A 25287-nucleotide genomic window follows, 5' to 3' on the forward strand; every position below is an offset into this window, starting at 1 on the left:
TCTCTGCGCTGCGAGACTTAGAAGTAAAAATCACAAATAAATATGAAACCATTGAAAATCAATGGTTTCATAATCATGTGTTTTCACTCGCTCTCGCATCGCAGGAAAACATATCTGCCTTATGAAGGGATATCTCTGCCTTATACAAAATAATAGGTAGACTGTCCATGGATATTACACCAGAGATGGACCTTTTCTCCATGCTCCCAGACTTTATTTTTCGATGCAGGAAGGGTGTCCCAAGACATTTTCCTATGACTGTCAAATAGATAATTGCTAGGCTCTGGAGGCCTGTCACTCCCCCATCAGGGGTATTGTGGATTGAGGCCTTGGACTCACTAAGATATGTGGAAGAGCTGAGATCTGTAGATGACAACACTATTTCCAACTTTTATTCCACCTGGGCTACATGGCTAGACTTCACCTTTTTCGATTTGGGTATCCAATGTTACCCTTCTGTCCTAAATCTCTCTCTGCAACAGATATGTTTGTGGCTTGTGCCCCAATGGAAACATCCGAAAATTCTGTATGTTTTTCTGACTTTCTCTTTCTTTATCTACTTTCTTCTTTATTCAATTTTACTATCATTGTTGATTTATGTCATGTTGTTAAATGATACCGGAATTTCTATGTCACTTCTTCCATTTTCGCATCCTATATACTGTATATTTCTCATTGCCTATATAGAGGATACCTCTCTTTTATTACTGCACTATATGTTGTGCAAATTCTTGTGATGTCCAATTCTGAATAAATATTTCTTGAATCATAATTTTTTGTATTTTTTTCTTTGTTCATTTTCTTATTCCTTTTTTTTTGCTGTCTCTTTTTTTCTTCTTGTTTTTCCTTTTTTTATTCCTGAGTACTGTATTTTGTTTAATTGATAAAAAATGATGATGAAGGATCTTTTTGTAGAAATAATGAGCTGGTTATTTTATATTGATGAAATAAAAAATTATACTAATGCTAAGTCAATCGGTGTCATAGATGTACACTGAGAAAGGTCATGTGACTGAAACTTCCATTTTTTATGTCAATATTTTACTAGCAGCCTGCAATATTACAGCAATACTGCAGCCAGAAAGAACAAGAATTGGATTGTTTTTTCCAAAGCTTTGATTTACCCACATATTACAACAGATCCTGGAAGTGGTCCCTGTTCACTTATATGCACCTGTGGGCACATCACAATATGTTGGTTGATACTGACTGCAGCTCTTCAACGGTGAAGCTGCAGATAATGTTTGATGTTTTCTTGAGTTCATCCAGGGTATGTGGGTTATTGGTGTACATGTTCTGCTTTAAATTTCCCTACAGTTAAAAAATCGCATATGGACAGGTCCAGAGAATGTGGTAGCCATAACCCTTAGGCCTCATGTCCACGGGCAAAAGAAGAATTAAAATCCGCAGCGGATTTGAACTCTTCTCCCGCCCACGGATCCGCACCCCATAGGGATTCATTGACCACCCGCAGGTAGATAAATACCCGCGGATGGTCAATAAAAGTGAATTTAAAAAAAAATGGAGCATGTAAAAAAACGCGACATGCTCCATTTTCGTGCGGGTCTACCGCGGGGACGGCTCCTGCAGGCTTCTATTGAAGCCTATGGAAGCTGTCCAGATCCACGGGAGACCTAAAATAAGAATAACTTACCCGCAGCGGGCCGGGCACGTCTTCTCTTCCTCACGGCCAGATCTTCTTGCTTTGGCTCGGTGGATGTGCCCGGCGCATGCGCGCGGCACGCCGCCGTGCCGCGTACATCTGCCGGCCGAAGAAAGAAGATCTGGCCGTGAGGAAGAGAAGACGTGCCCGGCCCGCTGCGGGTAAGTTATTCTTATTAATTCTTATTTTAAGCACTCATGTCCGCGGGGCAGGAGGGACTCGCTGCAGATTCTCCATGTAGAATCCGTAGCGGGCCTGATTTTCCCGTGGACATGAGGCCTTAGATTTCTGTAAGCAGTTCATGAACCCATGCTAGGAAGTCACAGGAGCTGGGGCATGTTGCTCCATCTTGTTCGAAAACCCAGCACATTCTTTCTTGTGGTGTTAGTTGGTGTAAAACTGTTTAAACATGTCCAGATAAACTCCCATATTCACAGTTGATTCAAAGAAAATTGGGCTCACTTTTTGTGTTCCTGGCACTGTGCACCAAGCATCAATTTTCTGGCCCTGCAGTGGTGTTTTGTGAGACTGGTGGGAATTTTTAGTAGACCAATACCTTATATTCTGTGAATTTAGGTGACCTGGTAAGTGAAAACCGCACTTCCTCCGTCATATAGTATAATAGCTCCAAAAGTCCTCTAGCCACATAGTCAGCAACCACATGCAGTAATTTACGCGTTTAGCTTTGTCGAGGTCTTTCAGTTCCTGCACACGTTATTCGGTATAGTTTCAGGTTCAGAGATTTGAGCACTCGCCGACATGTCGTTCATGATGCACCAACTTTCAGAGACACTCTCTGAATTGATTCTCGAGGGCTGTTAGTAATCCACTGCTGAATATCCGCCCTCAATTTCTTAATGTTTGTGGCAGACCTGGTTTGGCGCCATTTTTGAATCAGGCTTTGAATACAACATTTAGCAGGTGGTTTTATACCAGGGTACTTGTTGACGAAGTCTTCTTGTATTTCCTTAATTGTTGCGCTTCGCACATAGCCTTCCACAATAACTATTCGCTATTGCAGGGAGAACACCAGGGGGCAGATTTATGAAAGCTGTCTAAAAGAAATTACGTCTTTCTTGCCCACAGCAACCAAACACAGCACAGTGTAAATCTCTTATACTGCTGAAGTAAAATGACAGGGCCTCCTCCAAAGAGTGTGGCGTTGGGATCAGAGATGGGCTACTTTTCCATGGTCCACCCTGTATTTCAAACATATCCTACAATATCGAAACTTGGATATTTTGTGATAAATAACGTTTCTAAACTGATTTTGAGAAAGCTGTAGAATTTCTACTTTTGTAAATTGTGAAACAACAGGCATCTGAGTTATCTCTGATCCCAGCAGCTGCGGCAAGGTGTCATCTGTGTTTTACAGGCAGTTCCCTATACTGTGAAGGGGGCTGAACTGCTTAGCCGCCTCCATGCTCAAGTGTAGTCCAAATCAGAACCAAGGTCAGGGAACACAGAGGTCAGAGTAGTTCTAGGTAAGGCAAGAGTCAAAACTAGAAGTAGGTTGGGAAAGGTATCATCTCTCCTTGTGGAGAGCACTTAGAAGGTGAGTGAGAAGACTTATAAGGCCATGCATGCTCCTCTGGGAAATATGCAAATAAGGAAGATGGAACAATACCTCTGCAGCGCCAGTGCACACTGGTGAGAGGCATTTCAAGCTCTGCAGTGTTCCATCAGTGCCATAAAAGCGATGTTATATTATCAGCTCTAGTAAGTGTTTCTTGCCACCTAGTGGTAAGACTATGTAACAAAAAGTAAGGAAAACTTTCTGTTACCTAGTAAATGTTAAGCTTCATTCAGACTGCATCTAGGTCCCAGTCTGTGATTTCCGTCTACTCTTTCCAACTAAAATCCTTAAAATGAACATAAACCTGCTGAAACGAAGACCAAAGCTTGCAAGTAATGACAGCCTATGCTTCTTTACGGAGTTCCACCTTAATGCCGTTTTCAGGGACGGAAACCTGGACACAATCTGAATGAAGCCTTAAAAATATAAATGAAATCATGTGGACCCAATTGTCATGTTAAATATTGTTGCTTCTATAAGGGCTCATTCTCATTCAGCATATTTGAATTACATATTACACGCGCAATATACGTGCGTATAATACACACTACATTGTGGCAATTCAAATACATTGATTTTCAGGGGCCCCTCCCACCAGCATTTTCTATTTTACCACGTATTACGCATGATAGAGCCCTGTTGTTCTCTATAGGTGTGTATAAAATGCTGTACATATGCAATTATTTTGTACATGTGCGGCATTTATATGCAATGTCGCTAAGCAACAGAGTGGGAAATTTAAAAAAAAATTAAACTGGGAAGACTGCGCATGACAGCATGCGTAAGATACGCTGTCATGTGCAGTCAAAAATCACAGCCATACGCAGCAATACAACAGCTCACACAGCGGTAAAACGCTGCGTTATACCACTTTTTTAGAGACATCCATCTAATAGTGCATTGGTCCGCCTTTGGCCCTCAGAACCGCAGTAGTTTGTGGTGGCATAGATTCCGCTAGATGTTGAAATTGCTCTGCAGGAATGCAGGCAGAGTAGCTTCTTGTAGTTGGAGGTACTGATATGCTCTGAACAGCAGACAGGAAGGGTTCATCAATTCATGCTGCTTGTGCCAATTTCTGACCCATGGGCATGGTGCAACATGAATCTGGATTCTTCTGACCAGACAATGTTTTTTCACTTTTCAGTGATCCCATTTTTACGCTTTTTCTTTCCTTTTTGTTTTTATTTGACACTTGAACTGGTCATCTGCTGTTATAGCCTTTTTGTGCTAAGGGAGGACAAATTGTGCATGTTGACACGTTAGTTGTAACACCACCATCGTATTCAGCTGCAATCTGCTTGATTGTGTGTCGCTTATTCCTTAGAATGATTCTTGACATCTTTGTTTCAATTTGATCAAATCACTTGATTTTTTCCCATTTTTAGACCAAAGACACAACCGTATAAAAACTTGTCTGTGTTATGCCTGCAAAAAAAGGTATGTTTTTTTCATCTGTGTGCGGTTCAGTAGGCCACCCGTATGCAGTCTGTGGATCCATTTTTTTAAATTCAGTATGTCATCCATTTTTCATGTACACAGAAAAAAAACTGATATGGCGCAAATTATTTTTTCCCACATTTGTTAGCAACGCATTCATGAAATACGGACCACGGATAGCATACATACAGCATCCAAGTGCTGTCCCTTTTTCATTTTTTTTCATCCCCCATTGACTTGAATACGCAAGTCTCATCTGCAAAATGGATGAGTATAGTGCATGTCACTTTTTTCATGCAGTCTTTGTGTCCATGGGAAAAAACGTTTGGAGCACAGGAGACCCTACATCATTGTGCTTGCCTAGTAGGCAAAATTTCATTTGTAAAAACCATTAACCCATTCCTGACATTTGCAATACATATACAGCAGAAGATGGATGAGACAATATGGAGTGCAGAGAGAGATGTAGTTTTTAATTTGTATTACTTTGAGGTGCAAATGAATTTTTGAACAATTTTGTATTCCATGTTTGTCTGCAGCGGACGTTCCAGAAATGCCCTTTAAATGGTACCTTTAAAAAACACAGCTTGACTATTCACATGTCCGTGAGCGTTGTTTTTAGCGAAAAAATACGTTGCACCCCGGAAATCCCTCGGGATGACTTCCCATGCCTATATAGAGGTATCTGTAAGCTTTTCGCAGCGTTGGATGCTGCTAAAATGCCTCCACCTGCCTTTCTTTGTCCAGCTCCTATAGGAGTCTATGGGAGCCACCGCCATATATCGGACAAAAGATAGTTCCACAATTATCTTTTTGCACATTGTATGTGCGTCAGCACGTATTTCGGTTGTGTATGTTCCATTTTTCATGGGTTGACATTTTTATGTGCTGTATATTCGCCCATGTGAATGGATGCATTGGAAACCAATGCCTCTGATGGTCATATATATCCGTCGGGCATAAAAACGTTGCTGTTTCTGCACTCGTGTGACTGAAGCCTAAGTGTCAATATGAGATATGTCAGGGAGGCTGGACTGACAGCTTATCTATACTTGAATACAATTGTAAATTACAAGTGAGGTTCTCCATGTTTAGATTATCCACAGTGGTAGAATGAGTTCCTTTTTTGGAAAAAGGCACTTTAGAGTTGGGGGAGGCCTGTTGGGAGCCCAGAATATCTCTTCTAGTGATGTCTCTGGAAGCAAGGCCTTTTTCCGCTGTCTTAGATGAGGAAGAGCCATTAGAGGAACATCGTGTGTTACGATCGTGTGGGTAACTAAGCACGGGGCCCACATGATCGTGACCAAGAACGGATACGCATGAGTTTCAGAAAACTAGCCCTGAATTACAGGGAGGGTGACATGGCCCTACCTGAGCGGGGACATTGCCCTGATGAAGGGCGGCCCAGCGGTCTTCGGAACTGGGCCCTAGCTGCTTCTAGGAACCACGCCACCAGAACAGGACACGTACACATGCCACAGGACAGGGACAATTGGACAGAACAAGAAGACACACAGAGCCAGAAAACACGGCAAACACGGCATACAACAGCCAAAATGCAAACACTAATTGCAGATGGTAAAGCTGAATTTAAATGCCAGGTATTAGTTGACATTTTGATCAAAATATGGAAGCTAGCGCGCCACATCATGGCTCCTGGCTATACCGCTAGTCTCTACACTAACCAGGAGACACAGTTCATACCACAAGCTGCAACAGCACAGACAACAGAACACAAGTCACACAGCAAGATGTACAGGACAGACAACAGGATACAGTTCACACTGCAAGCTGCAACAGCACCTTTCTTGCAGCCACCACACATAGAAGCTGTTCACACCACAAACATAGACAGAACGAGCACAGCACAGGACTGCTCACACCAGACTACAACAGGTAGTGCATACAACACGGACTCCACCCAGAGCTCACATGCACACAGATGAAACTCCACAGCAAGTCTAACAATGTCCTCATACCAGGGGGATTGACAGTCAGCCACTGAGCTGACATAGGGAACTGTGTCAGGGATCCACCAACTGACACACACAGCGAGACATAAGACATTTGGAGGCCGCACCTGTTGGGGGAAGGGAAGAGGGGGTCTGCATATGATACAGACAAGGACTACAGGTGTCCAAACCATCTTTGGGAAGCAGAGAGACACAACAGACGTACATGCAAACACAGCTCTGAGTTGGAAAAAAACAGATACATCCAAACAGTATAAGAGCAGCATTAACTACTGACAGCAGCTGGGTTTATATGTGCTGCAGACTAAAGGGGATCGGCTGCTGGAGAATACCACACCCAGCCAGCTCAATTAACCCCAACCTGTGGAGCTGTGCTGCTAGGAACCTTAGTACTACAGATCCCAGCAGCACACCCTGAGATCGTGATTGAGAATCTAATTCTTGAGAAGTCTCTGCTGTTTGTTTCAGTTCTGAGCTGTGATTATAAGAATCTGCATCTCCACTGGTGCCATGAGGGGCAGAAGGAAAAAATCTGAACGTGTCCTAAGAGTCATAGGTTAGGAACACTATATTTTCTCCTTAGGGAGAGCACCTATAAGGTGAGTGAGGAGACTTATAAGGCCATTCATGCTCCTCTGGGTAATATGCAAATAAGTGAGATGCAACAATAATTCTGTAGCGCCACCTAATGGAAGGCAGCATTCCTGCAAGTCAATTTTAGACTCTTCATACAAGCCTTGGCTTTCAATTCCCAGTCATTGTTACAAGGCTTGTATAAAGAGTCTAACATTGACTTGCAGGAATGCTGCCTTCCAATAGGGGGTGCTGCAGAGGTTTTGTTTCATCTCCCTTATTTGCTAAGAGCTATAGATTTGTTTCACTTTTGGCCCATTTTAGGCTGGGAATAACAAGCTCTTTTGTAGATTGCCATTGATCCCTTTGTTGATTATAGAAGGATATTTATCTCCAGCCAGTTACTCTCGTGGTCCACAAATAGATGAGTCAAGAATGTCTGTTATACCCCCCCCCCCCCCTCCCATGTGATAAATCTCATTAATATATTTGGTGATTTTTCGGGCCTTCAAATCAACTGGGCTAAATCGGCCCTGATGCCTGTTTCCGGGGGGAGTCGTTTGGGAGATATCGACTCACTCTGCGGCCTCCAGATCTCCAATCAGTTTAAATACCTGGGGATGCAGATAACCAATGATGTGGGAAGATCTCTAGAGCTGAATGTATACCCCCTAATAGATCTATTCAGGTCCAAGTTTAAAATATGGGGCTCCTTGCCGCTTTCAGTGGCGGGGCGCATTAACCTTATCAAACTGATAGTATTACCAAAGTGCCTATATATAATACAGCATGTGTCGGTACATATCCCTACCCGCTTCTTTAAATCCATGCAGTCCCTGATGTCTTTCTTTATATGGGGAAACTCCCGCCCCAAATTACGAATCTCAACACTTCAAAGGCTGAAGCAAGATGCGGGTGCTGCCCTGCCAGATCTGTTCCTCTACTATGTGGCCAGTCAGCTAATTCACTTGAGAGGCTAGCTAAGTAATGACCCCCTCCCCAACTCTGAGGCGCATGTAGCACATTACCTAAAAATCCCTAGATTGTGGCCCCTGCTGGAATCTCCTTCTATTCTAGCAGGCAAAATGTTACCAATTCATAGGTTAGCCTCTCAGGTCTGGCGGTCTAGTGTACCAGTGTTATCTCACTCCAGCAAGATTGTACAAAATGGGCAGAATACAGTCTACAAACTGCATTAGGTGTTCCTGTGAATATTCCGATTTTTGGCACATGATGTGGCAGTGTCCCGTTATTGAAAGTTTCTGGGGGGAGGTCACTGGTTTCCTCTCTGAACTTGTGGGAGTCCCTGTTCCACCGAGCCCAGAGATTTCTCTATTTGGAATATTAGATGAAGAAAGCTGGCAACACCATATAAACGTTTTTTCTGTGGAAATCTTTGTTTCTTGCTAGAAAAACGATTGCACTGCGGTGGATGGATCGTAAGAACCCCTCACTCTCAATGTGGAGGAAGCTGGTCAATTCGGTGGTACCATACACTTATATGGTCTACAAGGGATGTAAGTGTCCTGAGAAATTTGATAAAGTGTGGGGACTGGGGTGTGATTCCCCTCTCACGTTATATTCACCACAATTAATGACTTCATCTATTCTGGAGCTCAGACGTGCCCCCTAGTGGATACACGTTCTGGAGTGGGACCTGTGGCCTCTGGGATTTGGTCTGCTTATCTAATCTGACTTTAAAGCATTAAATCGTTATTTTTGATGTATCGGGGTGACTGAACCTCCCTACCAATCTAACTATACAAGGTTATGTATTATTTATGTGCTGCACCTGTCTATGACTGTGTGTTCCTTATGCTACTTAATTTTCAATAAAACGCGTTTTAAAAAAAAAAGAATGTCTGTTATACATATTGCGAAAAATGACAAAACTGATTTCTATGGTCGGGTTATGAGCCGCTGTGGAGCCATAAATGATCAAGAATGCAGGTTTCAATCGACCACGTCTTTATGTGATGTTATTGTCTCGCACACAGTGGCTTAGCAAGGGAAACAGAAATTCCTGTTTTTAATAGGTGCAGCAGTAAAGGGCCACTTATACAGGACGATTATCGCAAAAAAATCGTTCAAGCAAATGAAAATGTGCGATAATCGTTACATCTAAATGCAAAAACATGCTTTACTTTTTGTTATCACTAACTTTTAACCAGCATAAAAGTCACCGCTGAATGGCTGACTTCTTGATATAATGTGAAGTGCTGAGCGAGAAGTCATCTATAGTCAGCCGTGATCTGCACGAGTGCTACCAACCTTAGTGGTGACGTCAGCGCTCATGCAGTCATTTAGCCGACAGTCGCCCCGTGTAAACCCAGGATAAGTGTCTCTCACACAAGCAGAATATACAGAGAACAGGACATTTGCCGAGTGCACCAATCAGCCAGGGTTGGCTCGTCAAGCTCCACTACCAGACAGCAGCCAGTTCAGACAGCATCCACAATCGGTCTGTGCTTACCTGTTATCAGAGCCAAGTAGCCTGTCGGCAAGAGCACTCCACTCCCCAGGAGAGGAGGCAAGAGTCCAGAGGACTGCCCAGTGGATTAACCCCAGCATTGCCACAACACTCACCGATTTGAACTGAACTGCAGACCCAGCAAGTGCGCTTCAGCCGATAATGTGGGAAAGGGTTCCTGCAGCACCTCTATTATCCTTCAGTTCTACAGCCAGTCTTCTCGCCTGCACTTTTTTAAAACTAATTAATGATCACAACAAGGACAAACCTTGTTGGGGTCATAAATTTGCTGATAAAAATGTTCAGGACCTGGGAGAGCAAATGGAAACTAAAGCCTGGTTTAGACACAACGATTATCGCTCAAAAGATGTCTTTTGAGCGATAATCGTTGTGTGCCTTTAAGCGCAAGGTGATTGCCTAAACGTTGAGCGATCACTTTGCGCTCCTAGCGGGGGATACAGAAGACAAGTGGGGCCGCTTTTCTTCTGCATCCAGCTGTTCTCAGCTCAGAGCGCAGAAGACAAGCGGAGCCTTGGAGCGACTACTGTTAGACAAGCTGGAGCGCTGTGTTCTTCATACCCCTGAAACAATAGTGTCAGCTGTATCCCACTGTGACCTCCTGATAAGGCTGATCATTCTCTTTCAGCATGCTGAATGACAACAATCAGCGACTTCTAAACAAAACCCGCACGATGTCAGTGCAGTTACACACAATGATTATCGCTCAAAAGACGGCTTTTGAGCGATAATCTTTGTGTCTAAATGGGCCTTTAGCCATCAATCCAGTTTCACTGATAGATATCCTATTGAGACTAAGTCTGCTCTCACACGGGCATATTGTCGTTGCACACACGCGGCACACGGTGCCAATAGTCTATTGACTTCTATTGTTCCATTCAGACCTGCATTTTTTTCTCAAGTGTATTACTCATGTAAAAAAATTGCAGCGTGCTCTATCTTGTCATATATTACACGTACATATACGCAAAGATTGGTGGCACGCAACAAGTATGCATGCCCTCGTGCAAGAGTTCCACACGTCACAGTCATGTGAGCCCTGTCTTAGATGGCAGTATCTATATACAGTGATATGTAGAAGCTGCAAAAAAGAAATTGTGCAAAATTTTTAATTTAACCCTGATGCAAAAATGATTGTCATCGCAAAATACATCATTTAAGTGAAATAATTGATCCCCAGATGTGTCCATAGCCTGTATGAAACAAAGGAAATGCTGCTAAATGTTTTTTTACTCTTATATATTTTCTCATTCTAGGTTTCTAGTTACATATCTAAATTTTCTTTCCAACAGGGATGCATGCATAGATGACTCTAGGAAACCCAAAGTAAAGGCAATGGCAGGAAGCTATTTGGAATACCTTTTTGGACAGGATGAGGATGAGCTGGTAATTTCTCTATCACTTTGCAATCTGAATATGTATTCGTACTACTTAATCCAAAGTATTGATCCTCTATTTCTAAACCATAGGCATTAATATGGAGCCTCTTTTCAATAGAATTTCGAACATGACTTCAAGGATTTCATCACAAGAGTATTATAAAGGTTGGGTCTTGGTGATAAGACTTGGCTTACTGTGTTAGAAGTTATGCTTACCTTTTAGGTACTTCCTATTCTACTCAGAGATACATGCAGAAGTACATGATCATGCAGAAATAGGAAATGACTTGTCATACTTTTACCACATCTTCAGAGTTGTTGTGTACCATAGCATTAGGGAACTATGGCACGAAATACAGTCCCCAGTTATTGAAACCGTCAGTAAGCATCTCACCTATAAGAAACAGGAAAAACGACTCTAGTGCTTGTAAACCCTCAGAATAGCCGACAAAAGAAGAGCAGCAAAAGCAGCCGACAACAATGATGAAGTTTGGCAACTAAATACAGATTTTCAATGAGTGGCAAGGAAAGACACGGAAATGAACTGCAATGTTCTTTGTAAACAACTCTAAGCAGGGGTCATGAAAGGCCTTATCCGAGGCCTATTTTAAATAGGTCAAGATGGCCCAGAAACCTTTCATGGCACGCAACGGCATAATCAAAGGCAAAAAAGGGAAGTAACTGAATGACAAAGTATCAAGGATAGGTGGAGGGAATACTCAGAGGAACTATATGCCTGTAACCACATACCTGGACTATTGCATGAATTAGAACATGTGGACTTGGAGCCCCTTATTCTGGAGTCAGAAGTCATTATGGCAATAAAACAACTAGCCAAAAATAAAGCACCAGGCATAAATAACATACCGGCAGAGCTATTGCTGACTGTACCAATGAAAACCATCACGGCGCTGTGCCAGGAAGTATAGGTATCCACACAATGGCCACAGGACTGGAACAGATCTGTCTAATTCCATTTAGGAAAGAAAGACGACTCCCAGAATTGCTCCAACTATTGAACAATAGCCCTCATTCTGCATACCAGCAAGATCATTTGCAAAATCACACAGGAAAGACTGAGATCAGTAGTTTAAACAGCATGATGCGCAGGCAGGATTCTGACAAGGACTCGGCACGTGTTCAAACAAAGGCTGGACAAATATCTGTCTGGGATGATTTAGTGATCCTGCATTGAGCAGGGGGTTGGACCAGATGACCCTGGAGGTCCCTTCCAACTCTACCAGTCTATGATTCAAGGATATCTATGTCTATATGAATGGGTCTGAGCATCTAGAAAATGGCATGTCTTGTGGCATGTTCCCAGTATACAGTTATTAATATCTAGTAAAAGGACAACCAGTTACAGTGTCATGGAAGCCTGGTACTCACTGAGCGGAATGAAGGCTAAAATGCCTGGTACAATCAGTGCTTCTGTAGTACAAATTTCTAAAAAAAATGTCAATGCTGACTGAATACAAAGATGTCAAAACACACAATGCAGCTTGCTATGTATGTGGCTGCATAGTCAGACAGGTTAGAGTGCCCATGCTGCCCCCTGTCCACCACCCAAAGCACCTGCCATAGGCAGGTGAGCGCCGATGGACTGTGGGACAGTGGAAGAAGGTGGCCTGGACTGATGAATCATGGTTTCTTTCAAATCATGCTGATGGCCAGATATGTGTGTGTCATTTACCTAGGGAATAGATAGCACCTTGTTGCTCTGGGCAGTGTTCTCCTAGAAAATCTTAAGTCATGGTATTCATTTGGATATTTCATTTACCAGCTATCGAACCTTTTTTATGGACCAGGTGTCCTGTTTCATGGCAACTGTATTTCTTAATTGCTCATGGTCTCTTGCACACCACAATGCATCCTGCTGCACTACAAATATTTTTCAGAAACAGTTTGAGCAACATGAGAAAGAGTTTGAGATGATGAACTTGCCTCTAAATTCGCATACTGGATCCATTTAGTCAATAAATATGTAATGCTATAGAAAATCCTATACCTAAACCGGAAATGTCCATATAAATTTGAGAAGGCCTGGTCTCGCTGATTGATGCTTGAAAGTACAACCTCATAGCTTGGGTTTGCTGCTTTAGAGCTTTTCCCTTTATCTGTTTTAGAGATACTGTCTCACCATATACGCTGTTGGCGTTTCTTGAGACAAACAACTAACACTGATGTTGAGGGTTTTTATTTGTTTATTTTCATCTTTTATTGTAAAATTAGAAATAAAACTTTTATTTAGAAAAAAAAACTTTCTTCTTTTTTCTTGAAAAAAAATGGATGTAAACCATTGCCATGCCCGCTTAGGAGTTGACAGAGTGATTTCTGTGCATTGTCCTGGATACAAACCAGGGGATTTTCCTGTTGCTTAATGTTCCTTTGACACAGGTCTTCTTTTTCCGTTCAGGTGTCACCAGAGCTGTTTAAAAAGGCATACTCCTTTTACATCAACAGGCTGCACAAGCTGTACTTTGAGTGAGTACTTTACTGCCTGACAAAAAGGGGATTAGCTGCTGAAAGTTAAGTAATGGGGGTGTTAGTCTGAAAATATTTTAGTTGTAAGGTCATCTGATAGTGTATAAGATGTGTCCAGTCTGTAAGCTGTTCAAGGTTTTACTGACATAGTGTGGTGGAACCAAAGAAACCACTCTTTTATGTACTTGAAAATAACCGTTTGGTGCTGCCCTGGATGTGTATAATAATTTACATCAGGTCCATTGTACAGTAACTATGGACACTTTACAAATGTTACAAACAGTGCAAGTAGCATTCATTTTCTGTATCCATAGCAGTCACTTAAAATGTCTATAAGCATAACTTCCTTTTGTGTGGACAGAATGAATATTGTACAAGAAGTAACCTTCGTTTTTCATCTTTTCTATCAGCTCTACTAAATACTATGTCTGTGCAGAAATCTGCTTGAGCAGTAAAGTGTAACATTTTAAATATTACAAAATTAAACTTAGTAGGCCGAGGTTTACTTTTACCACCCAGGGTTTCACCTGAGTTCCTTAGCATTGATGTCATGGAAAAATTAGACCTGGCATTGCAGAGTAAACTTCACTGTGATCTAAAGCATTATTATTACCAAGTCTTTGGGCTTTTCCAAAGACTTTGGGCCCTCAGACATCTACAGCAATGGAAAATAAAAGTTATGATTTTTTGAAAGTTGGGAGTAGAAATCAGAAATGGAAAAAAAGGAATAGGCCGCGTCCTTAAGGGGTTAAGTTTACAGACAGAATCCTTTTTAAACCCCCTGTGTACCGTTTCTTCATCTGTTATATGCTATGCTTCAGGTTAGATTACATGGATTTAATTTCATGCATTGAAAGCTTGTATAGAAGGCTTATAAAATATTTACTTTTCCCAACATGCAGTGAATGGATGGAATATTGTGCAACAAGGAAAGCCAAAAGACTGGAAACACAGCTCAAGCTGCAGAATGCAGAGGCTCATCATGCAAAAACATTTTTACGATCCGTGGTACGTCGTTGGGATAAGTGGGTGAAATTTCGCAAGGAGCAACACATCGGTAAGTTTTCATATAAATGTCTCAAGTATTATATATTGTACATGCAATGTGTAGAAAGCAGGCATTGTGTAGACGTCTGTGACAATTTATAGAATGTGTGAGGTTTTTAGGCAAAGTATGAAGTGCGTGTTTTATCTAATGATGCTATAAACTTTGCCTAGGCATTATACAGAATGACAACTACTATTTAGGCAAAGTATGATAAGAGAGTCATGAAAAGGCCATTGTTGAAAAAAAAGATGTATATGAAAATGCAAGAAATAATAAAGTAAAAGTACAAGATTTCCATACTGAATTAAACACGAGAGAAAAAAGCAGTATCAACCTAGTGGGGTAGTACCTGTATCCCTGAGTCCCTCGGGGCCCTGTGGCACTGAGTGATCACATTGTAATAGATATACATAATCCTGCAGTGTACGCCGTGCTAACGTGGTTTTTAGAGTCATTGTACTAACTGTTTGGATATTAAAAGGGTTATCCCAGATTCACCACTTATCATCTATCCACAGAATAAGTAATGTGTCTGATCCCTGGGAAGGTGGGTTCTATGCTCTGCATTTTCATGGAGCGACAGTTGAGCATGTGTGCTGCTCCTCCATTTATTGACTATGGGACTAACAGAGATAGCCAAGTACAGTGCTTGACTATCTGCTCCATATCTACCTGGGGTGGCTGAGGGAAAAAGAAGATCCAGTAATATGTCCCATATGTATCTTAAACTTGCATATGGACAGTGCATCACATGCGGCCTATAAAAATGTGCAGGGCTCACACTGCATTGTATTCAGAGATATAGAGCATGCTGCCATCTATTTCTCGTGCGTATCTACACGCAATATCTACACGCACATGTGTATGGATCAATGAAAGTACATTGCCTTTCATTGACTCCATTCACCGTGTATAACACGGCCATGCAACGCACGCGCAGTATGCAGTGAAAACACGGTCGTGTATATGAGCCCTAAGGCTGTGTTCATATCATGTTCATTGAACACCATCCTGGTGCATGCTCCGAATGTACTTGTAGACTGCCATTAACTCGACTGAGGCCTCCAATGACTTGGTATGTGCCAACACAGCAGATGCTGCAAAAAAAAATCTTATACCACAAGGGGCGTATTTATTTTTACACATTGTGGCCAATGCTTAGTGTATACCATTCAGTATAACTACAATGTTTAATCATCAATTGGACGCAAAAATATATACTCGAATGCAGCAGGCAGCACTCTTTGCAGTTTGACCTAAGGGCCAGATTGCTTTCAATTTCAGTAGGGATTTTCCTGAGAATTATTTATTATCGGCTGTAAACTGAAGCTCCAGGTTCTGGAAATGTTTAAACGAGGGAAGAACGCTGCTCTGAGGGATTAATGATAACACAACGCTTGAATTATAGCAGAGTTCTAGATCGAACTGTGGAGTAAAGAATGAAATATCACACCCACCTTCCATTTTAAATTGTAGTTTGAAAGATGTATGTGTATATAATAATACAGGTGGTCCCCGACTTGCGAACAGGTTCCGTTCCGGGAGCCCGTTCGCAAGTCCGTTTTGTTCGCAAGTCGAACAAATGGTATGGAGCGGGTGGATCCCGCTCCATACAACGTCGGTTGCCGGCTGTTCTTGCAGCGGGCACCCGGCGGCAGCAGTTCCGACGAGCCGCGCCGCTTGTCAGAACTGTTAACACTTTAAATACCGCTCTGACCGCGATATTTAGAGTGTTAACAGTTCCGCCGAGCGGCGCGGCTCGTCGGAACTGCTTCCGCCGGGTGCCCGCTGTAAGAAACAGCCTGCACCCGACGTTCAGGGGGCCCGTACAGCGTCCCACGATGAGATCGTGGGACGCTGTGCGGTTGCTAGGCAGCCGGGGACCTCCTGAAAGGCCCCAGGGCTGTCTATGCAGAGTGCCCATCAAGCGCACGGCTTGATAGGCGCTCTGCATAGACAGCCCTAGGGCCTTTCAGAAGGCCCCCGGCTGCCTAGCAACCGCGATCTGACCGGACAGGCTTCTATCAGGCTTGATAGAAGCCTCTCCGCTCCCTGCACAGTATGATGTAATGCCATAGCATTACATCATACTGTGCAGGACAGATAGTTCGTATCTAGCGAAATTCGTAAGTCGAATGTTCGCAAGTCGGGGACTATCTGTATATACTCATCGATGAAGAAATAATACACCCAGATTAAAATGTCGGCATGCAGTTATGTTGTAGGTAGATATGCAAATTATTACAGTTCTGGTAACATCAAACATTGGGTCATAGCACCAGAGGCCGTATAAGTGCTTCCCCTGTTCCCCTTAAAAAAAGGCCCTCCGAGGCTGCTTTTGTGTAGTGTACCTCTTGTTGAGAGATTGTTGACCACTAGACATGCCTCTACGACACACTTGAAGACATTTTGCCCCATTAATAGACTTTGTGAGGGGGTGCATCATTGTTATGAGAGAAGCAGGATCTTTGTTTCGACGAATTGCCCACTATCTAGATCGTTCTGACCAAGCTGTTAAGAGGTTATGTGAGGCTATGCACACATGACGAACAGGTTCCGGACAACTCCAACAAGCATGAGCAGATACAACACTTTCATTAGCCACCATCCAGTCACAGGTGGCATCTTCATTAGAGAACTCTGTTTCCGCCCAGGCCATTTTGAGGCACTTAGCAAAAGAATATTTGGTGTCACCATGCCTGTTACATGTCCTGCCATTAACACCCCAACACCATCGCCTGCTTTTGCAGTGATGTCATGAGTGAGAAACCTGGACTGCTACGAACTGTATAGTCTTTAGCAACAATTCCAGGTTCTATTTGGGAGACGACGACGGATCTGTTTGAGTAAGGTGGTCTTGTGCTGAGCACCTCAATCATGCCCTTGCTGTAGAGTGACATACTGCCCCAACTGCTGTTGTGATGATCTAGGCAGCCATCGCATACGACAGTTGGTCACCCACTAGTAGTGCTACAAGGGACACTAACAGGTCAGTGACGTGTGCAGGAAATCCTGTAGCCATATGTGTTGTCTATCATGGCAGAACTTCAGACAGGCATTTTTCAGCAGGGTAATGCTCACCCACACACAGCAAGAGTTGCCAGGAATACCTTCGCCAGGGTGCCGAGTTCCTTAGCCTGCCCAGTCAGCAGATTTATTGCTGATCGAGCATTTATGGAACCAGCTGGGCTACAAGCTTCAACATCCTATGAGCATGCAGAATCTAGATGCCCAGTTGCAACATCTGTCATCAAATGTTCTACAGAATACTATACAGAGCCTGTATGCCTCTATGGCTGGCCGTGTCTCATCAATTATCCAGGCTAAAGGCGGCCCAACAGGGTACTAGGGGCTCTTTTAAATTGTACAGTTTTCCCCAATAAACGTATCGTTTTGCCCAGAACACTGTTTCACACACCATCACAAAGATGCCTTGTCATCTCTTTTATTAAAGTGACAGTAACCACAAATGGCTTCAGCATAAAATTTGTAAACAAATTTCAGCAATTTTACTGTCAATTTTGAGGGAATCAACACTTTTCACCTGAATGACCTACCAGTGCAAGTCCTGACGCTCTCAATCTTGTTTATCTGCCCTTACAGGTCCTTATAAGATCAAGAAAGTGTTGCCTGTTTTCACAGTAAATATAGAGCTTTTGTATGGAGCCATTATATGACTATGTTGTTAAGCATGCAATAGTCTGACATTTGGACTGTATACCGTTCCCTAGGGTAATGTACCAACGAAGGTTGATTGTTGGAAGAAATTATAGAATAGTTTAAGGGAACCTGTCACCACCATCTCATCCCTAAAACTAGTTTTACTAGCTGACAGAGGTTGAAAAACCAAACGCTTCTAGTGCCCTCTTTTTTCCTGATGAGCTCATGTACCTCCGCAAATGAGGAAAGAAGAGTCATCTGGTCAAGAAGAGTTATCCTGATTTATGAGCTACCAAACTAACCACGTCCCCTTTCTCTTTATAGAGAAAACCTTGTAATCCTGAGAATGTGGATTTGGTTTGCTTGGTAGCTCACAAATCAACATGACTCTTCTTGGCCAGGTGACTCTTTTCTGCTCTTCTGCATATAGCAACATATAACTTTGGACTCTAATTATAGAGGTACATGGGCTCATTAGGAAAAGAGAGGGGATTAGAAGTGATGGAATGTCCATCCCCTACCAGCCAGTGAAGTTAGTTTTAGGGATGAGATGATAATAACAGGTTCCTTTTTAAATTATATGTGAAATGACGACCTCTATTAATGCTCTATTTGCTAAATCTATAAGATCTCATTGACATGGTGAGTCCCAGAACTTTGAAAGCAGATGTCTCAGTGAAAACACATTCTCTTAAAGGGGTTGTCCCGCGTTGTTTTTTTTTCAACCCCCCCCCGTTCGGCGCGAGACAACCCCGATGCAGGGGTTAAAAAAGATCACCGGACAGCGCTTACCTGAATCCCCGCGCTCCGGTGACTTCTTACTTACCCGGTGAAGATGGCCGCCGGCATCTTCTCCCTCCGTGGACCGCAGGGCTTCTGTGCGGTCCATTGCCGATTCTAGCCTCCTGATTGGCTGGAATCGGCACGTGACGGGGCGGAGCTACACGGAGCCCCATTGAGAAGATAAGAAGACCCGGACTGCGCAAGCGCGTCTAATTTGGCCATTAGATGGCGAAAATTAGACGGCAACCATGGAGACGAGGACGCCAGCAACGGAGCAGGTAAGTGAAAAACTTTTTATAACTTCTGTATGGCTCATAATTAATGCACAATGTACATTACAAAGTGCATTAATATGGCCATACAGAAGTGTATAGACCCACTTGCTGCCGCGGGACAACCCCTTTAAGTAAACAAATGCGTTTTGTTTTCCCTTCCAGAGGCTTCAACCAGAATTCAGAGTATTTTTGATGATGCCTTCTTGAAAAAAATCTTAAAAGCATGGAACACTGAAACTCAGGATTCCAAAAAGAAAAGAGAGTACTTTGAGGTATGTCTAAGCCTAACAGTTGTAATTTTGCCATCGTCTACACCAAGTAAGGGACTTAAAATTGTTATCTGGGATCTAAAAATACCCTGCATGTTTTCACAGTGACTTGGAAATGTAAACGTGCATAGAAGGTTTCCATTAACAAAGCTATCTTTAGTAAGGGGATGATGGCTTTTCTCTTGCAGCACAAAATTCATTAAATGACACTTCTGCATAGGTGATGTATGTGCGAAACAATGTTAGATCACCCTTAGATAATAATCAAATAATCCCCTCTAGCAGGAGGTTTTCATTGGCACTAGTATGTTTTTTTATTATTCTAAGTGTTCTCAAAATAGATTTTTAGATTTTTCTTTAACACTAGAATATTTTGTTCTCCCTCAGAACGGCAAAGTATGCTCAAGCAGTAAAATGCCTAAATGAAAGCTATAACAAAGTGTAATTGGGCATATTTTGTACAGCCAGTTAGAACAATTTCTTGGACAGAGATTACAAACAAAAAATTCAGCAAATAAAATATTTTGTCAGCCTGGGAATACTTTCCAACAGTGACTAGATTATATGCAGACACAGTGGCAGATAAAATAGCACGAGGAGTCTACCAAAGAGCACCATAGATCTCAGCTTCCCATAAGCCTGTATTTCTTAAGCTAGCCATACAAATAAGTTAGTTGGTGGCTGTTCTTTCCCAACATGCAAAACATGTTGGCTTGAGTCTACATGTTAAACAGAGAATAGGGAAAAGTAAGACAAGCCCCCTCCAGACACTTCTAGCAGAATAAAAGAACCAACATGGCCAATCTTTACTTTTCTATTTGCTGTTGAGGACGCTCAGGATGCAATTGTTGGCAGATCACACCATTTTCAGCATAATGTACCAAAATGTATCTTGTTTATGGACAGCTTTGGAGATGGATCTGAAGAGAAACATCTTTAGAACGATGTTTATAGAAAATTGACAAGACCTTTCTGCAGTATTTAACCATTGTTTTGCTAAAAAAGCAATATTGGAAAGTATGAGCTTCTTGTATGCATTCCATAGTATTATAGTAAATGACAAGAATGCAAACAGCATCTAGCTTTGCACATTACAAGGTATACCAAGTCTGATCACTTTTGTATATGAAGTATTAGTTTTTATTATACGTTTGTTGTTTATCTAGGAAAGCTAAAATGTGTTTTAGATGAAATGATGCTTCCTATGTATGTTCATCACATGTGCAAAGAGATGACAGTTCTGTTTAGTTGGTCAACAGCTGTTTGGACCATTTTCAGGGGTTGCTCCCAAACAGTGACAGCTAAGACACACTGCTCATTGTACAAAACCATTCTGTACCACAGAGGATTAGTGGCACAGGACTTTCAATTGTATACTTCAATACCTAAAATTCAAAAAGCAGAGGTAGGATTTGGTGATGCCAAGCAGGTGTTATTACATCATTTTTCTGGATGTTTCACAACCATGAGTATCCCCGTTTCCCAGATGATTCAAATCAAACAGCGCTGTGTGCCTGTGAAAAAGTCAATATCCTTTGAATCACTGCCTTAGCTTTGTGGTCTGCTGCATCATATTTCAATTATTTGTGTTGTACATATTGCTCTAATATAACATTTCCTGAACAGTCGTTAATGTAAAAATGTTGTTTGGCTTACTATAACAAAAAGCATAACTTGACTGTTTTTTCTTTTTTTTTTTAAGAAAGAATAGCATGTGAGCAGTTAGAATAGATGCACGTTTCTTGTAATTTATAAGTAGTGTTGTAGGATTCATTCATTCATTCATTCATTTATTAATTCATTCGTCTATGTTTATTCATACAGAACACCACAGTTTTTACCATTTTTTGCACTACTCATAAGGCTGTATTCCCTTTCAATTAGAAAAAATATCAAATCTCGCTACATAATTCAAACTTCCAGGTACTGCAGAAGTTAGTTATATACATATATACCTATAATGGCTCGTCCCAATTTTAAATGTCCTGGTTTATGGCTAGAAGACTAGGACTAGTGAACCCAGACACTTAACCTGAGCATGCACAATATAGCTGTTGTGCATCCAGCAGCTACATTTCCCAACTTCCACATAAACATGTATGTTCAAATTAGAGATATGTGCATGTTTGGCATATAGGGAGGGGAAATAAGGAGCTGCAAGAGACATCTGACAGCGCTTTTCTAAATCCAATATCTCTGTTGCTTGTTTTCCATGACAACAGCAGCCAACGAACATTCAGACTTCCCCACACACCGACATTTATCTGATTATCAGTCTTAGATAGAATAACATTAGTGAGGAATAACTATAGTGTTACCATCTAGTATCTGTTACAATGTAGGAAATCATGATGACTCAGAAACCGCTGGATAGAATGTTAAATCACTTCCCACAGCTCAAAGATTATATTTCCAGATTTGATTTTTTTTGTTGTTGTGGAAAATGCTTCTTAATATGTTACTTAAAGTGATCCTCCAGGCTCACCCCCACATGGGCTCATTCCCCTTTGTATATGTGTACAGTTATTTGGTAATCGACTTTTTCTAACTGGTAGTTTTCTAGTCTGTACTTTTAATCTATTCTTGTTGTGAAGGATACTCTCTGCTGTCCATTCACTGAGCTTGCAATAGACCTGGGTTTATTTGCACTACAGCCAATCTGAGGAGGCAGAGCTGTGGGGGAGGGGCAAAGCAGCAGTGTGAACCAATGATGAGACAGAAAATGTGTTTTAGAGTACCGGAGACATCCTGTAAGTGCTGTAGCTAAACTGTACTCACAGATTATAGCTCTGTCCTCATGAAACTGAGCTATAAAGCAGTTGCAAGATCTATGGAAATTAAATGGGTAAATATCACCTACAGGTGCTGACCTTTGTAATAACTGCCAGTGTTGGTTACATGAGGTTATTATCGCCCGTACTGTCATTGTATGCAGCAAATTCAGGTGATAATCGTCCCATGTACACGCAGCCGCCGACATGGCACTAAGCAAGAAATTGCTCACTTGTTGGAGTTGCTTGGTTTTTAGCAAAATGAAAAACTAAGTGACTATCCAACTGTAAATGGTAGCTGCTCAATGTGTTCAGCAACTCCTGTTTACTCTGAATGGAGGCAGCTGGAATGATCTCTGGCACACTTCGCCTCCATTTACTTGAACGACTATCACTCCTGTGTGGGACGCCTGATTGGCACTTATTCATATGACACTCATCCCGTGTAAAGATACCCTAACGTTTGATAATTGCAACAGATTTAATGCGGGTTATCACATACAGTGGTGTGCTGTAAGAATTACAGTGGTGAATGTAGTAGATATGGAAAGCAGTAAAATGTTCCTTATCACTACCCCTCAACATGACAAGTTCTGTAGCACATTAAAACTTGTAGACTTGAAGCTGCCAACTCTTGAGTACATACCATTTTAGCAGCAATTTCTAATGGCTGTTTTACAGGCTGAGCTATCAAGTGTTTAATGTAGACATAATAAAACTTTTATGGTTTCAGAAGATCCCAGGCAGTGTTTTAATTTAGTTTTATGCTTGAACAAAGAAGATTTGGACTACAATTTTAAGAAATGACATGTATAAACACAAGAATAAATGTTCTTTTTTTTAAACAACATGGCAAAGTTACATGAGGGACTTTTATTAATACTGGCATGCCATGCAAGTGATCTGCCAGTACTTGTTCCCCGTGCAGATGAGCCAACATGAACCAAACTTAGATGCCTTTACATCTGAGAAAATGCAACTGCATGTTACTATAGTCTTTCAGAAGCTAAATAACTGTCATACTTCTACATTTTTATCAAATCTTGGGTTTTCCATGAAATAATCATTTTTTTACTAATGCCTGCTGAATATGATTACATCTTTGTATTAATTCTGTCATCATTTTTATTTTCACAAGCATTTGGAAAGAGGTGACATGGATGATTTGGGGTATGTCAGCTCTTCTGCCATGAGGGAAGGTGAAGATGATATTTCCCAACTACCGCAGAAGGCTGTTCTTAAGGTACCATACTTTTTTTATTCTGGATTATGCTGTACAGTGTCAGAACTCTTTATAAAATAATCTAAATTATATCATTATTTATTTATGTTCTGCAGAATGACTGATTTATGTGTTTATTGGGCTAATTTATTACACAGGGTAGCGATGCATTTCTTACCTGTTGATTAACAATTGGTAAAGTCTATGATGTATGTGAATTAGCTGCTTTGATTGTTTTTCTTGTATAACTTAGTAGTGGTGCACCTTTGGTTAAAGGGGGTATCTCATAAAAAGAACCCCTGTCCATGTGACCTATTGGGGAATACAAGTACCAATGTTTCTGGTGGCACAATGTGCCACTTACTAATATAATATAGTAAAAGGGATTGGAGTTGGTCACAGGTCCTAAACCAGCAGAGCCTGACAGCAGCCATATGCTTACAGGACCTGTGATAATGTCACCATCATATGATCAATGTAAAGAGAAAGGCTTACCAGCAGCACATCATTGAATCCCAATCAGGTAGGACTGGAAATAATGCAACAGCCACTTAAGAACTTGAATCACCATTCTCAGAGCAAATCCAAAAGAAGAGAAGTGGCAGGAGAGATAGGTGCAAAAGTAATAAACAGACTTTATTTTTCCATACCAAAGTCAAACAGCTACTTTTCAACCCTGTGGGTCTTTGTCAAGTCTGTTTACTACTTTTGCACCTATTTTTGCTGCCACTTCTCTTCTTTTGGATTTACAATCATGTGATCATTCACCTGGGCTCTGAGCTCCATCCCTGATCACATGACGGTGACATTGTTACAGGTCCTGTAAGCACACGGCTGCTGTCAGGCTCTGCATGTTTTAGGACCTGTGATTATGTCAGCATCATGTGATCAGGGGTGGAGCTCAGAGCCCTGGTGACTGATCACATGACTATGGCATCATCACATATAATTCACACAGTCACACACAGACAGGTGGTCGTTAGTATTTTAATGGACGTCATAGAGAAAAGTCTCCCAATGGGGCCAACCTTCTATGAGCCAGAATGGAGAGTTGCTGTGTATGGCCACAATGTGATAATACGTGGCTGGTAGTAGCTTCCCTCCACAAAATAGGCAGTTTGCTGGGAGCGGGACACACAGTTATCAGCTGATCACCATATGTCATCTGCTTTCCGAAAGGGATTTTCTCTGATTAGATATCACCTTATATAGGTCCTTACACAATGTAGTATTCCTTATTACCATTTGGAGAACTTCACTCCTTTCATTCTTAAATTCCAGTGAAGTGTGCATTTGGTGTAACATTAAGCAGTATAATTCGGTCTTTCTCCAATATCATTTCTGAAAGAAAATGATTTATATTACTTCACACTCTTATCTTAAATGTTTGTAACCTGACATCAGTGTTCCCCTTTTTTCAGGTCGTTAGGATGAAATATTATCACTTGTTAATAAAAAAAGTATTTCCTAAATCCTTACTCATAGAATACCACCTATTGGTAATATACTTGAAAACGCAATGTAGATTCTTGTAGCAAGTTGTGAAAATCACAGTGGTTCTGTAGCCCTTAAAATATTTGGCTGCTACCATGTTCAATAAGGCCTTATGCACACGGCTGTGACGGGCTCCGCAAGCGGAATACCGCAGCGGAGTCCGTCATGGCGCTCCCCCAAAGACCCCATACT

General features: G+C 41.7%; 2 protein-coding genes across 4 annotated transcripts in view; one reads left to right on the forward strand and one right to left on the reverse strand.

Moving 5' to 3' along the window:
* Positions 1 to 25287, forward strand: part of FBXL13 (F-box and leucine rich repeat protein 13) — a 159693-nt gene that overhangs the window by 17596 nt on the left and 116810 nt on the right. For all 3 annotated transcript variants that reach the window (XM_066591982.1, XM_066591984.1, XM_066591983.1), the window contains exons 3-7: positions 11003 to 11096; positions 13506 to 13573; positions 14476 to 14630; positions 19502 to 19611; positions 23518 to 23622. In XM_066591982.1, the coding sequence (XP_066448079.1) occupies positions 11003 to 11096; positions 13506 to 13573; positions 14476 to 14630; positions 19502 to 19611; positions 23518 to 23622 (532 nt within the window). The remainder of the gene's footprint in view (positions 1 to 11002; positions 11097 to 13505; positions 13574 to 14475; positions 14631 to 19501; positions 19612 to 23517; positions 23623 to 25287) is intronic.
* LRRC17 (leucine rich repeat containing 17) overlaps positions 24468 to 25287 on the reverse strand; it is a 59144-nt gene continuing 58324 nt past the window's right edge. The window contains exon 4 of the mRNA XM_066591988.1: positions 24468 to 24942. Within this exon, the coding sequence (XP_066448085.1) occupies positions 24872 to 24942 (71 nt within the window). The 3' untranslated portion in view covers positions 24468 to 24871. The remainder of the gene's footprint in view (positions 24943 to 25287) is intronic.

Source organism: Eleutherodactylus coqui, chromosome 2, assembly GCF_035609145.1.
Source record: "Eleutherodactylus coqui strain aEleCoq1 chromosome 2, aEleCoq1.hap1, whole genome shotgun sequence".
Classification (NCBI taxonomy): Eukaryota; Metazoa; Chordata; class Amphibia; order Anura; family Eleutherodactylidae; genus Eleutherodactylus; species Eleutherodactylus coqui.